The sequence below is a fragment of the Amblyomma mixtum genome, chromosome 10, assembly GCF_055824585.1.
Source record: "Amblyomma mixtum isolate Tamu chromosome 10, ASM5582458v1, whole genome shotgun sequence".
Taxonomy (NCBI): Eukaryota; Metazoa; Arthropoda; class Arachnida; order Ixodida; family Ixodidae; genus Amblyomma; species Amblyomma mixtum.
Window position 1 is genome coordinate 49,683,127 of NC_143021.1, and position 14,511 is coordinate 49,697,637.

The 14,511-nt window shown below is 50.2% G+C and overlaps 1 protein-coding gene across 2 annotated transcripts in view; it reads right to left on the bottom strand.

The window, feature by feature from the left end:
• Positions 1-8,837: 8,837 nt before the first annotated feature.
• LOC149325747 (tRNA pseudouridine synthase-like 1) overlaps positions 8,838-14,511 on the bottom strand; it is a 38,445-nt gene continuing 32,771 nt past the window's right edge. For both annotated transcript variants that reach the window (XM_089563822.1, XM_089563823.1), the window contains exon 7: positions 8,838-8,990. In XM_089563822.1, the coding sequence (XP_089419948.1) occupies positions 8,866-8,990 (125 nt within the window). In that variant the 3' untranslated portion in view covers positions 8,838-8,865. The remainder of the gene's footprint in view (positions 8,991-14,511) is intronic.

Genomic DNA, 14,511 nt, shown 5'->3' on the forward strand with positions numbered 1-14,511 from the left:
TGGAGTTCGTCGACCGTCACTATGGTAGTGAGGCCTAAGGCTATTCATAGCTGCCTGCACCTTGTCAAAAGTGACACGACCACCGGACCGCGGTGTTGAGAGGGGGGCGCACTTTGCTGGCCGCCCGTTTTTTTTTAACCTCGCATGAACCGAGCATTCTCGTTCAACTCAAGAAAGGGCTTTGTTCACTCGAACTTTGTGTTGCACAGCCGCCCGACACGTTTTGCTAGCGAGTAGAGCATTGAGCCAAGGGGCCCTTGTGTACGCCGTTTCCCCTCCCGTGACCTACGTTAAAGGCATGCGGAGTGTGTTTCACAGATCTGGAGCCACTCCGGCTTGCTGTCCTGTGCACATCGTCTCGCTGCCGCCTGCTGCGACGGAGCGGCCTGTATCCTGTTCGCCGCCTCCATCCGGGGCAGCCGTGGCGGGACCAGACAGCAGCCACCTCAGGCTGCTGTTGCCCTGGCGACTACTGCGGAATCTTGGCCTGCAGTGGTCAACCGGCCCTCCTCTTCGCGGGCCTGCGGACACGTAGTCCGCGGGCCATGCGAGTCGTCCCAGCGGAGACCTTCACGCCGCCTTCGGAATACCGCAGAAGATTGCGTGCACGCCGTCGGCGTGACCTCCGCTGCACGACCTGCCTCAAGCGCATGAAGACCAGGAGACTCCTGCATAGCATGTAACTTGCAGGCGCGTGGGTTGGGGGGATGTGGGGACGCCTTCGTCCCCTGCGTTCGCTTTCCCTCAACGCTCTAGTTCCCTGTAGTTAGCTCTCCCGCAACAGACCCTTCTCAGTTTGGTTACTCTAACTAACAGGGGAGGGCGCTCGCGTCGCAGCGACACCAGCGCCACGGATGGCGTTTTGCTGCGCGCTCACGGGGAGCGACGGGGTCTCTTCTGCTCGGCACCGGAATAGCTCGCGGACGTTTCCGCGCGCCGCTCCGCTCTTCGCCACGGGCGTCTTGTGGTTGGAACTTGCTCCCTCCACCCCCCGTCGGGCCTCGGATCTTCCCTTTGCCCTACCGTGGGCGAACGTTCGCTCGTAACCGTGCTGGTGAGTCGGACATCCTCGATTCCTCAGTGTATTGGTTGCTAGCTGGCGTTATTGTTGTTATAGCAATAAATGCCTTGTTTGTGTCAGCCAGTGTGTCGTTCCTTTGTTCCCGTAGAGCAAGGCCCGCCGTGGTCGGCGTGCGCTCGGAAGCGTATACGCGACCACGGGGTGGGGTCCGCGCGGTTTTGAACTATGTCAGCCGCGGTTAAACGGGGGAACGCATTTATCTCCCCCTTTTAAACCCCACAGGTTGTATGCCACTCGCATTCACCAAATGGCCGAGGACTGAGTTCGCGGCGGCCGAAAGTACATTTTTTTTAGTTGAAGACCTGCGCGGCGGAAAAGTGCCAAGATGGACGAAAGGCGAAGCAGGTGGGTTTCAAAAGAGGGCGAGAAAACAATTACATCATCGAAGTAACAAAGACAGGTCGTCCACTTGAAGCCCTGGAGTAACGAGTCCATCATCCATTCAAATGTGGCAGTGGCGTGACAAAGGCCGAAGGGCATGACCTTAAATTGGTAAAGGCCATCAGAGGTGACGAAAGCTGTTTTCTCGCGGTCTCTTGCGTCAACAGAGATTTGCCAATACCCGCTACGAAGGTCGATGGAAGAAAAGTAGCGGGCGCCATGTAAACAGTCCAGGGCATCATCTATGCGCGGAAGGGGATAGACGTCTTTCTTCGTGACTGTTGAGATGACGATAGTCGACGCAAAACCGCCAACTTTGGTCTTTCTTTTTCACGAGCACGACAGGAGATGCCCAAGGGCTGTTTGAAGGCTCGATGATATCGTTGGCCAACATCTTGTCGACCTCCCGCTGGATGACCTGGCGCTCTGGTAGCGACACACGATAAGGCCTCCGGTGTATAGGTCTTGCATCGCCGGTGTCAATGCGGTGAGTCACTACCGATGTTTGACCCAGAGGAGCAGAAGCGAAGTCAAAAATGTCGGTGTAGGACACCAAAAAATTGTGAAGATCCTGCGCATGTTCGGGGCTCAGGTCAGAAGCAATCATCGCAGAAATGGATTGCGGAACGTTGGCCGGGATGTCGGGCGCTTGAGAGACAGTAGAAGGCGGTCCAGGTGAGAGAGCAGTGACGGTACAGTCGGTGAGAGAAGACAAAGTAGCAAGCGATATGCCTGCAGGAAGAACTTGAGGTGACAACCTGAAGTTGAGGACAGGAAGGTAGGTGCTATTCTTGGTGACGCTCACGATGAGGTGCGGAAGAACAACATTGCGGGAGAGAACGACATCGGCGAGTGGGCAGGCAAGATAATCCCCATCAGGAACCGCAGGCAATGGTGACATAGGCAGATAAACGGCAGAGTCGGGGGGCAGGCGAGCGTACTCGGTGGAGCGAAGGCGGGGCGTGGAGCTTGAGGGTGTGTCGGCTGAGCTGAGAGGCAGGTCCAATCGTAGAAGGCCGCTGGAGCAGTCGATAAGGGCAGAGTGAGCGGTTAGAAAGTCTAGACCAAGGATCACATTGTGAGGGCAGTGTTCGAGGACGGTGAACAAAACTGGGATATGATGATCGGCAAGCGTGACGCGGGCAGTGCACAGGCCAGTGACGGCAGCAGTGCTGCCATCGGCAACGCGAACGGTGGGCGAAGCGGCAGGGGTCTGGACTTTTTTGAGGCGACGGCAAAAGGATGAGCTAAGAACCGAGACTTGGGCACCAGTGTCAATGAGGGCAGAAACAGGAACACCGTCCACAAAAACATCGAGCAGATTACAGGGCTAAGGCTGGGTCAGTAGAGGATTTTCAGGTCGGGGCACCAATGCAGCATCTCCTCCGGGAGCTGCACTGGCTAGTTTCCCGCGAAGCGGCCTGCAGAGGACGGTGAGTAACTGTGGTGCGGAAGAGGTGAGCGGGAACGGTGGGTAGAAAGGGAACCAGCGAAAATAGACGCAAGACAAGAACAAAGAAGGCACACACCACAATACCAGCATTGTGGTGTGTGCCTTCTTTGTTCTTGTCTTGCGTCGAATATTTCGAGTTTGCACTCGGGAACGGTGGGCTGTCGGGGAGGGAGAGCGGCTGGTTGTACGAGGAGGCGGTGGGGACTCGGCGCTGGGTGGGTCATTCCGAGGCGTGAAGCGACGGGGTCCATAGTCATAACAGCGGCCAACGTAGGGCAAAGGTCGGGGAGGTGCGGACCAATGGCTGCGGCAGTGGCGAGAGATGTGGCCTACGCGCGAGCAGGTGAAGCAGATCGGCCGGTCGTCAGGGGTACGCCACTCATCTGGATTGCGATATCTTGTGTAACTTGGGACGAAGGTGTTGCGGGCCGTAGCGGTAGCGACCACGGGAGAGATGGGGCTCGCACTCCGAGGTTCGACGGGACGATGGCTGGAGGACATGCCCAAGTTGGCGACCTCCTGGCGGACGACAGCTTGAATAAGGGATATTGTGGCCAGGGTGTTGTCCGAGAATGGCGCGTTGGTCGTAACAGGATGCCAGGGCCTCCAGTTCACGGCGCACGATGCGAGTCACGTTGTCGGGGTTTGAAGGCTGCCTCAGTGTCGGCAGATCCACGCACGTGGAACTGGCAGCTGTGTTAGGCAGGCGGTCAAAGCGGTGTGCAATGCGCCGGTGCTTGGCCTGCTCGAAGCGTCGACACACCTGCAGAACGGAGTCAACCGTAGAGCAGTCCTGGAAGAGAAGGTGGAATTCGGCATCCTCGGCAATGCGTTTAAGAATGTGGTCTACCTTGTCGTCTTCGGTCATGTTGGGATCGACCTTTCGGCACAGTGCCAAGACGTCTTGAATGTATGTAATATATGATTCAGTGGCCGTTTGGGCGCGAGCTGCAAGTTCTTTTTTGGCAGCAAGCTGACGGCCAACTGGTTTCCCAAACAGGTCGCGGAGCTTCTGCTTGCAGGCATCCCACGTGGCAATCTCTTCTTCGTGGGTTTCGAACCAGACGCGTGCGGTGCCGGCCAGATAAAATATCACATTGGCCAGCATCAGCGTGGCGTCCCACCTGTTGTGCTGGCTAACATGCTCATAAAGCGAGAGCCAGTCCTCGACATCCACGCCATCTGTACCGCAGAATGTGCCCGGATCGCGAGGGTGGGCTACGACGACAGTTGGCGTGGCAGGCGCAGACGGAGGGGCCGGGTCGGTAGTCATTTCGCCGGTTCGGCCCGTCATCTCGCCGGCATGTCGGCTCGAACCCGCGACCTCCACCAAAAGATGTTACGGGGATGTTACGGCGGTAAGTCTATATTGGCGGCTGCTCTGAGATGGCCAGCACTCAGCTCAGACTCCGAGGGCCCAGCTACCCACTGTCAACGTCGACGTCGTTCAGCGCACCGCCACTTCTTCGTTCACGATTCGTCCGCTTATTTAGTAACCAGTTAACCGGTAACAATATGTTTAATACTCTTTTTATAGCGCCTATCAATGCCTATTTTTGGTGTCAGTGCCTATAAATGCCTACTTCCGACGTCGGTGCCTAAAAATGCCCTATTTTACAGAAAAGGGGCCAGAATACACTGTCGTTTTGCTTTCAGATTCTGTTAGCTTTCGAATCCATTTGGGTTTTGAGTAGAACACACTCGTGGCAACATTAGATGACCTCGTCACTTGACTGTGGTGAACACTGCACCTACGCCGGCTGTGTACACAATACCAACCACGTCAGCCGAAAATATCTAAGCAACCTTTTTCCCATTTTCTGCCATTTTACCGTGGCAGCTTATTGATGACTTTGGCTGTTAAAGTGGTAGTTGACCAGATGGCACCACATTTCGGAAAGTACACGGAGTAAGTTATCGGTTCGTCCAAATAATTCCAGTTGGTTCCAATTGAAACCAACTGTAAAATGTTCCATAAACCTGCTGGAAACAGTTTAACAGATTAAAATTTCCACCTGGGTAACCTGCTTTATTTTAGTTCCTTGTGCCCCAGATGGTGTTTGTCTGCTACTGCTGCCATAGCTTTAACAGTGATTTCTAGATGGATGATGTTTATTTTACCATGGATCCTCGTGGATGTACGTAGGCCCATGCAGAACTACGATTCTTTTCGGCATATTCCGCATCAAGCAGCACTGTGTGTCACATTTTCTAGCATCTCGTATTTATGGTTTCCAGACCCTTCTAATGGAAAGTACTATTTGATAGTCACGTGGCTCCAGACACGTGAAGCCACTAACTATAAAACACCGTTTACACAAATGACAACATATTTTTTAATGTTGAAGCATCGTGTATGACTGCAATAAATAAGTTTAATTCCTGTGTGAGCGAAGACTGAACTCATTTGTCAGATCCTTTGAATTGACAATGTTTCTATCAATTTCTAAATACATGGCCTCCTGTCAAGGTGTTCATTGCTTCTACTTTTGTACACGACAAGCGAATTGTTTGTTTCGAGGTAGACCAAAGTGTTTTAAAAGGTTTGGTAACTGTCCCTTTTGCTCTGCTGAAGCATGTGTATTGTACAAAAAGTTGCGCGACAGCCTTAAAAAAAAACGGCTTATAATGTTCGCATTTTGCTTAAGGTCCCAAATCATTCCTGCTGTGTTTTTGTTTTATTTTACTGCAGATATTGCGCGCTGAAGTTCGGAACTGTGTGCACTTTTGATAAAGTTTATAGTGCCAAAAGTTTATAGTGCCTATTTTTCTCCGTTAGGTGCCTAAAATGCAATTTTAGCCGCCTATTTATGGCGCCTAAAATGTGCTTTTTAGTGCCTAAAAATCTGGCCTCTAGCGATTAGACAAGATAGTCGACTGTACCATATGCTAAGTGAAGCCTTGGCTGAAATTCAAGAAAGAAGCACAGAAAGGCACTGAGGTTTAAGTTTTTCAGAACATTTTTCATTTTTGGGCAGATGTACAATGCGACAACTATTCCCTTCCTCCCGTGACTTTTATTTACTTAAAACTTACTGCAGTCATTGAAGACCAAGCAGTGATAAAATACCATATAAAGGTGTGTAAGAGCCACACCGTTTTCCCAAAGGAAATATTAAAAAAAAAAAGTGTAAGGGCCGCACCCGAACTTTCCACAACCAATGCGGGAATAGCCTACTAAATGCATGTGCCGTGGTCTCTGCGATTAGCTCTGGCTTCGAGCAACAGTGTGCTCGATAGTGGAGTTCGCGCACAGGAGCATCCAGGTGTTGCCGACGGATGGCGCCCGAGACCAAGGTCACCATCATCATCAACTTTTTCCTCTGCCCCCAGCTCCCACTAACCGTATCGGTATCACCAGCTATTGTGGCTGGGAGTTGTAACATTAACTGTGGCTTTGTGGCTTTTGTGTGTTGCTGCTGTGAGCGTAGCAGTTTTAGCCCGATGGGCAAGCACCTTAACACGGCTGGAAGTTTGCTCTCAAACATGGCAGGCGTGTGGGGGGGGGGGGGGGGGGCAGGAAATTTGACGTGCAGAGAAGTGCGTCCGATGAAAAAAATGCATTCAGAAACACAAGCTGCAAAAAGCGCACTTTTAGATGCAAGCCGTGCGAGTTTCCCGAACTGGAAGAAGCACTGTTCTGCTATGTGATGGAAGTGCGCAACAATGGCTACGCATTGACAGCGGACATGCTGTGTGACTTCCTGTGGGATGAGCTCGCGCACACCAGAGCACAGCACCAGCTTGGAGTCGGATTACTCCGCAAGTGACGATTCAATGTAGCATAAATGCCCCTCATTCCCCGATTGGTGTGTTTTTACTTCAAAAAATTTTTTTTTTTTCGCACATCGTGTATGGGCTGCACCCCGAAAATTGGACCCCAAATCTGGGAAAATAAAAGCGGCCCTCACACACGTTTATGTGGTATATAAAAGCAATGCAATGCGACCATGAGCAAGCAACAACAGGACCCTGTAAATAAGATTAGAAAAATTGAATCCAAACCGAGAGACAAAGTGCTGTTTTTCCCCCTAGCAATTTCTCACAAAACTTATTACTGCAAGATGTTGCACTTTCTTTTTTCATTATTGCTAAAATGCACTTATGCCGTGGAAGTCACTATGTGGAAGTAGCTTTTTTATTTTTACTATCCAGATGAGAGGAATGTTCTGCTCCAGTGACTATGGCCTGCGACGTATGTCTCTTGCTGCCTCTTGACTTTGTACAGTTTCTTTTTTTTCCGGTTCATAGTAAAAGTGTATTTTAATGTTTCCACAGAGAAAAGTGACCTCTTTTTGAGTCTTACCTGATGTATATGACAAATTCTGCCTCAATTTTTCTTTGTAATATTCTTGACCCCCACTTTCCACAGTATTGCCATGTTGGTCGTACGGTGTAGTGATAAATATAGTCAAACCTTGATATAACGATCACTGATATTACGAATTATTGGTTACACCGAACTTTACATAAATACTTTTGACAAATGCATGCAATTCCTACTTTATATTATATCGGAGGCGGTTGGCCATGAAATGGCTATACTGAACGCCCCACTGCCAAACTGTGCCCATTCGGATGGCAGGCTTAGCCGCAATGCATAAGTGACTGGTGGTGGTGCGGCAAGCGTTTGCGCCAAGGTTTGCACTTTCATCTGGCACTTTCATCGGCGTGTAGGGTTGCAGTGCGGCTGACAGCATGTGTTCACGCCCCTGGCATCCGTCGACAGCGCCCTGGAAGCAGCATAGGTGGTTGTAAGCTTGCACTAACAATCCTGCAATGTCAGGTGTCGCGGAGGGGGTGAAAACGGCGACAGCTTTTGCTCTGACGTACCACTTTCCACGTGACACGGCTGCGACGCGGAGAACCCACAGCAGCCGGCGCTTAACCTGCACTTGCGGTGCTGTGCGGTGGAGCCAACCTACCCTAACTGACGCTTGGTTTTTTGCGGTCTTCGACATAGCTGCGAGCGTCTTCAAAACGCCGCCAAAACCTGGGAAAACATCTATCCGCTTCTCTTGTAAAGATCGCCAGAATTGCTGTCCCTTCAATTGCGCTGCTGTTGCGCGCATTTCTGACTAAATTTTATATTACGAATTTCGGCTATAACGAACTATTTTACGGTTTTTTACTTGTTTGCTATAATGAGGTTTCACTTTAAATAAACGGGAGACACCGGGCCAGAGCAGAATAATGCGATTCAACAACGCTGCCAGCAGTGCTCCAGGATGCGCGACTTTTGGTGGAGGCGCATTGTTCAGGCACTGAGGGTACTGCAGTACTGCAGCCAGGTATTTTATTGCAAGCAGCAGTTGGTACACGCCACTCCTGCAGCTCAGAATAGCATTTGGGAAGGGTCGGCTGCGGGCATTTAATATTTAGCATTGTAAATGCTAAACCAGTGCCTTTACTCAACAGACAGGGACAGTACTGCTTCCAAAGAAAATTTCAAGAACAATTCTTGTGTTATGGAAGTCCAAGAGCATTGTTCATGTCAGTCCCATATTTTGTTTTTTGCAAACAATACTGTCCTTGCCCTTCTAGCAGTTCAGCAGCCCACCATTTTCACTTTGCAAAATGACATCTCCCAATACAACAATGCGTGTCAGTCTACACTATCAGCCTGAGGCCCCCTAAACAAGCCCATTTTGACGTGTCCTAAGCTTTGCAGCTGCTACAAGAAACAAACGTACGAGTACTTCCGTGCACGGCTCTAACCATAGCGGACTTGGATCAGCCAGACTCATCATAAGCTGATGGCACAGAGAGTCCAGCTAGTTGAGTGATTTCTAACACCCTGTGTCCGGTCGAAGGTGAGCTGGGCTTGTCAAAAGGAGTTTCTTGGTTTCCTCAGAGATGGCAGCAGGGTACTGAATGATGATCTTGGTACCATATTCGAAAAAAATTATGTCCATCTCGGGATTAAGCGCCACCATTTTATGGCAACACTTCAGGACATGACTGCTTCCTCGATTCGGCAATCCTCTTCCTTGTCGTCTTCACTCTCTGCAGGCACCGGCTTGGTCCGGTAAAACTCGGCCACGTCTGCTGGCATCTCCGCGTCTGCGATCAGGTCTGCAAGAGCGTTGCAGTGCACCGTCAGTGACCAGTGCAAGTCGCGCTGCACCAGACTAATCTGGTGTACTTTTGTGCACTTTGGTACGAAGGCCGACTGCCGCCTCAAAAGTCCGTGAAGAAAGCACGCCAGTAATTTGTCAAGCAGCAGATACAAATGAAGAAATGTGGTTGGCTCCAACATCAGCTGAAAACCCTTAAACCCAAACAGTGCCTCGTATGAAAAAAAATATGGCAGTGGGTTAACTCGGTTAGACCAATGGCAGAGCAATAGCTCCCATTTTTTTGCTTCACAATGATTTTACTTTCTTAAAGTGATTTGCTGATTCTTTTACATCTTGCTTGAACATTGGATTGAGCACTCGGTTTGCAAGTTACAATCACTTATTCCATCATGCATTCTTTTCCTTTCTCTATATGTACACATATTCTGGCAAACACTGTTGTGGTCCATGAAGTAATTGGCTATGGCCTGCAGATCAACTATGCTCATCTTGTTACAGCATGCACTCTTTTGAAGGCAAGATCTATTGCAGTGCCCCACTGCTTCGTGGAAACATCAGGGTCTGAACAGAGCACGAAACTGAGTTTTCTGATGGCGTTTATGAAATTGCAGTCACATTTGGCATTCTTGTGGCCTGATTTCGGTGCAAATCAGTCAAAGTCAAAATTTGGATATGGGGGCGGGGCAAGTTTGGAGACGACCATCGTGTTGCCCATGGTCAAATTATCATGGACACTGATTTTGGTCCAAATCAGAGGAAGTCAAATTTGGAGGTGGGCACGGGCCACATATGGTGTTGGGGTGGGTCAACCTGAAGGTCACCATCGTATTGAGCACATTCAAATTAGGCAGGTATCAATTTTGGTGAAAATCGGACAAGGTCAAATTTGGAGACCACCATCGTGTTACCCATGGTCAACTTATCATGGACACTGATTTTGGTCCAAATCAGAGGAAGTCAAATTTGGAGCTGGGCACGGGGCACATATGGTGTTGGGTGGGTCAACCTGAAGGTATCGTATTGAGCACATTCAAATTAGGCAGGTATGAATTTTGGTCAAAATCAGACAAGGTCAAATTTGGAGACCACCATCGTGTTACCCATGGTCAAATTATCATGGACACTGATTTTGGTCCAAATCAGAGGAAGTCAAATTTGGAGGTGGGCACGGGCCACATATGGTGTTGGGGTGGGTCAACCTGAAGGTCACCATCGTATTGAGCACATTCAAATTAGGCAGGTATCAATTTTGGTGAAAATCGGACAAGGTCAAATTTGGAGACCACCATCGTGTTACCCATGGTCAACTTATCATGGACACTGATTTTGGTCCAAATCAGAGGAAGTCAAATTTGTAGCTGGGCACGGGCCACATATGGTGTTGGGGTGGGTCAACCTGAAGGTCACCATCGTATTGAGCACATTCAAATTAGGCAGGTATCAATTTTGGTGAAAATCGGACAAGGTCAAATTTGGAGACCACCATCGTGTTACCCATGGTCAACTTATCATGGACACTGATTTTGGTCCAAATCAGAGGAAGTCAAATTTGGAGCTGGGCACGGGGCACATATGGTGTTGGGTGGGTCAACCTGAAGGTATCGTATTGAGCACATTCAAATTAGGCAGGTATGAATTTTGGTCAAAATCGGACAAGGTCAAATTTGGAGACCACCATCGTGTTACCCATGGTCAAATAATCATGGACACTGATTTTGGTCCAAATCAGAGGAAGCCAAATTTGGAGGTGGGCACGGGGCACATATGGTGTTGGGTGGGTCGACCTGAAGGTATCGTATTGAGCACATTCAAATTAGGCAGGTATGAATTTTGGTCAAAATCGGACAAGGTCAAATTTGGAGACCACCATCGTGTTACCCATGGTCAAATTATCATGGACACTGATTTTGGTCCAAATCAGAGGAAGTCAAATTTGGAGGTGGGCACGGCACACATATGAAATGGTGTTGGGGTATATCAATATATGGTGCTGGGGTATATCAACCAGGAGGTCACCATCGTATTGAGCACATTCAAATTAGGCAGGTATCAATTTTCGTTAAAATCGGACAAGGTCAAATTTGGAGACCACCATCATGTTACCCATGGTCAAATTATCATCGACACTGATTTTGGTCCAAATCAGAGGAGGCCAAATTTGGAGGTGGACCTGGGGCACATTTGGCGTTCGGGTGGGTCAATCTGGAGGTCATCATCTTATTGAGCACATTCAAATTAGGCAGGTATCAATTTTGGTCAAAATCGGACAAGGTCAAATTTGGAGACCACCATTGTGTTACCCATGGTCAAATTATCATGGACACTGATTTTGGTCCAAATCAGAGGAGGTCAAATTTGGAGGTGGGCATGGGGCACATTTGGTGTTGGGGTGGGTCAATCTGGAGGTCACCATCGTATTGAGCATATTCAAATTAGGCAGGTATCAATTTTGGTCAAAATCGAACAAGGTAAAATTTGGAGACCACCATCGTGTTACCCATGGTCAAATTATCATGGACACTGATTTTGGTCCAAATCAGAGGAGGCCAAATTTGGAGGTGGGCATGGGGCACATTTGGTGTTGGGGTGGGTCAATCTGGAGGTCACCATCGTATTGAGCACATTCAAATTAGGCAGGTATGAATTTTGGTCAAAATCGGACAAGGTCAAATTTGGAGACCACCATCGTGTTGCCCATGGTCAAATTAGCATGGACCAGTTATGTTCCAAATCCAAGGAGGCCAAATTTGATGGGGTGGTCCAAATTTTGGGGGTGGGGTGGATCACATCTTGGAAATAACCTGGGGCAAATTTGGAGGCCACCATTGTATTCATGATCATCATTATCATCAGCCTGACTACGCCCACTGCAGGGCAAAGGCCTCTCCCATGTCTCTCCAATTAACCCTGTCCTTCCCCAGTTGTGGCCACCGTATCCCCGCAAACTTCTTAATCTCATCCACCCACCTAACTTTCTGCCGTCCCCTGCTACGTTTGCTTTCTCTTGGAATCCACTCCGTTACCCTTAAGGACCAGCGGTTATCTTGCCTTCGCGTTACATGCCCTGCCCAAGCCCACTTCTTCCTCTTGATTTCAACTAGGATATCATTAACGCGAGTTTGTTCTCTTACCCACTCCGCCCGCTTCCGATCTCTTAACGTTACACCTATCATTTCTCTGTCCATAGCTCGCTGCCCTGCCCTCAACATAAGCTGAACCCTCTTTGTTAGCCTCCAAGTTGCTGCCCCATAGGTGAGTACCGGTAAGATACAGCTGTTGTATACATTCCTCTTGAGGGATATTGGTTAACTGCCATCCATGACCCAAGAAAATCTGCCATATGCGCTTCACCCCATTCTTATCCTTCTAGTTATTTCCCTCTCCTGATCCGGATCAGCGGTCAGTACCTGCCCTAAGTAGACATACAGTAATCCCTCGTTATAATGAAGTCAGCGGGACGGCGAAAAAATTCGTTATAAGCGATAATTCGATATAGGCGACCGCTCAAAAAAGCTAAAACAGTCGAGATTTAATTGCGCCACAACTGCGAGGAAGCTGGCGGATGACCTTGAGCCGTTGCCTAGCAACCGCTGCAGCTGGCGGACGCTAGGCAACGGCTCAAGGTCGGTCTCTGTGCCTCCTCGGAGCACTGCCACAGCGAAATCGCAAGTTCGTGGCCAATGTAGCTTTCACTACAAAATTTTCTCGTAGCACATTTGTTCTACCAGCAACTTAGTATTGGTCAGCGATCCTCAAATATGATACAGTTTTCAAATTGCTTATACCAGAGTTTATTATCTATATCAAGACCAAGCTTTAGCTCATTTTTGTGATCCAGACGGGATCCAGGCTGATCGACAGGCCGGCAGGCCACGGCCGGTCTCGACGCGCGCGAGCGAGCGAGCGCGCGTCGAGACCGGCCGTGGCTCAAAGGAGCGCGCCTTACATCATCATGACGCTGCCGCTCTCTGCGCTCGCGTTGGCTCCCGCTTCCCTTCATCGCGTTTGCCGCGGGCGGCCCGTCGTTGAATCTAGCAGGTTGGACGCAAGCGGCGCGCTGCGACCGGACGCTGCGGCGCCGTTAGCGACCTCGCGATTTAACGCGGCGCCGTTCGCAACCTCGCGCCGCGTTGAATTGCGCTCGCTTTTCGCACATGTGTTCCCGCCGTAACAACAAAATTCAGTGACCCTGACGCGCATTTAGACCGTCTGTCTAGTCGAATGGCGCGAATCAAGCATGACCGGTCACTTTTCCGCATTCAAGACACCGCGGTTTTCTGGCATCGCAAAGCGCGAGGAAAACTTTATTGAAGCGAAAAGCTTCACTAGGCTCGTCAACATCGCGCTTCGCGGGGGCCACCCGTGGGCGCCGCCGCGGCGCGCCCTTTCCCCTCCTCGCCACCGGTTTACCCTTCGCCGTTGCTAGCGGTTCTTATCGCGTTCTTATAGCGTTATCGCAAGGCGTTGTGATAACGCCCGAGCGGCAGCGGCGGACATAAAAGAGGCCGCGCGCCGCGTGCTCCATCGCCACTTCTCCTCCTCGTCACCGGTTTACCCCTTGCCGCTGCTGCGCGGTCTCGCCGCGGCCCCAAGAGAAGGTTCTTTCGCAAGGCGTTGCGGGAACGCACGTGTGAGCGGCGGCGGCGGCCGTAGAAGAGGCGCAGACATTCGCCATGGAAGGAAGAAAAGAAGACCCAGAAGTGGTAGCGAGGGAGTTGGCTCAAAATCTACACCGCTACCGTGGTGCTCCCAGTGCCTTGTGCGCAAACTGCAAAAGCCATGAGGTCAAACAAAGCATAAATGCAGCTTTTCGCTTGTATATCCAGGCTTAACCGGAGCTAAGCCACTGCCATTTTTTTTCGTGTGGATTCTGTCACGGGGAACACCAGGAATGCGCTTCCGACCGAGATTAACGGTTCTGGCGCGCTGCACCATGGAATTTGGTACCGCTGAGCACGGGACACTCGACACTCTCTTGGTGCCGGTTACTAGGCAGGTCATCGATCGTGGGTTTGGTACTTTTGTGGCCTGTTCTATGCCTGCATGAGTTTAATTCGTCGGCGGTATTAATTTCGCACTGCATGCGCAAAGGGTCGCCGCCACGGTGGCAATGCCTACGCTCGGCGGCGGCAATGCCTCTGCTCACCACTTCGCTCTAAGCGGGTCAAGCTCTTCGTGCGCTTCGAGTAATGTGGCTTAAAATGCAGGCGTTTGGGTCGGGACCAGAAGAAATTTCGAATAAAGCGATATTTCGAGTAAAGCGATTTCATTATAACGAGGGATTACTGTACTCTCTTACTACTTCCAGGACCTCGCTACCGATTGCGAACTGTTGTTCCCTTGCTAGCCTGTTCAACATTACTTTGGTTTTCTGCATGTTCATTGATCATGCTTTGCAGTTCATGTCGTGAGTGACATAGCAAGGCAATGTAGCCAGCGAATTGCAGATTACTTAGGTATTCTCCATTAACACTTATCCCCAACTGTTCCCAATCCAGGCCTTGGGACACCTCCTG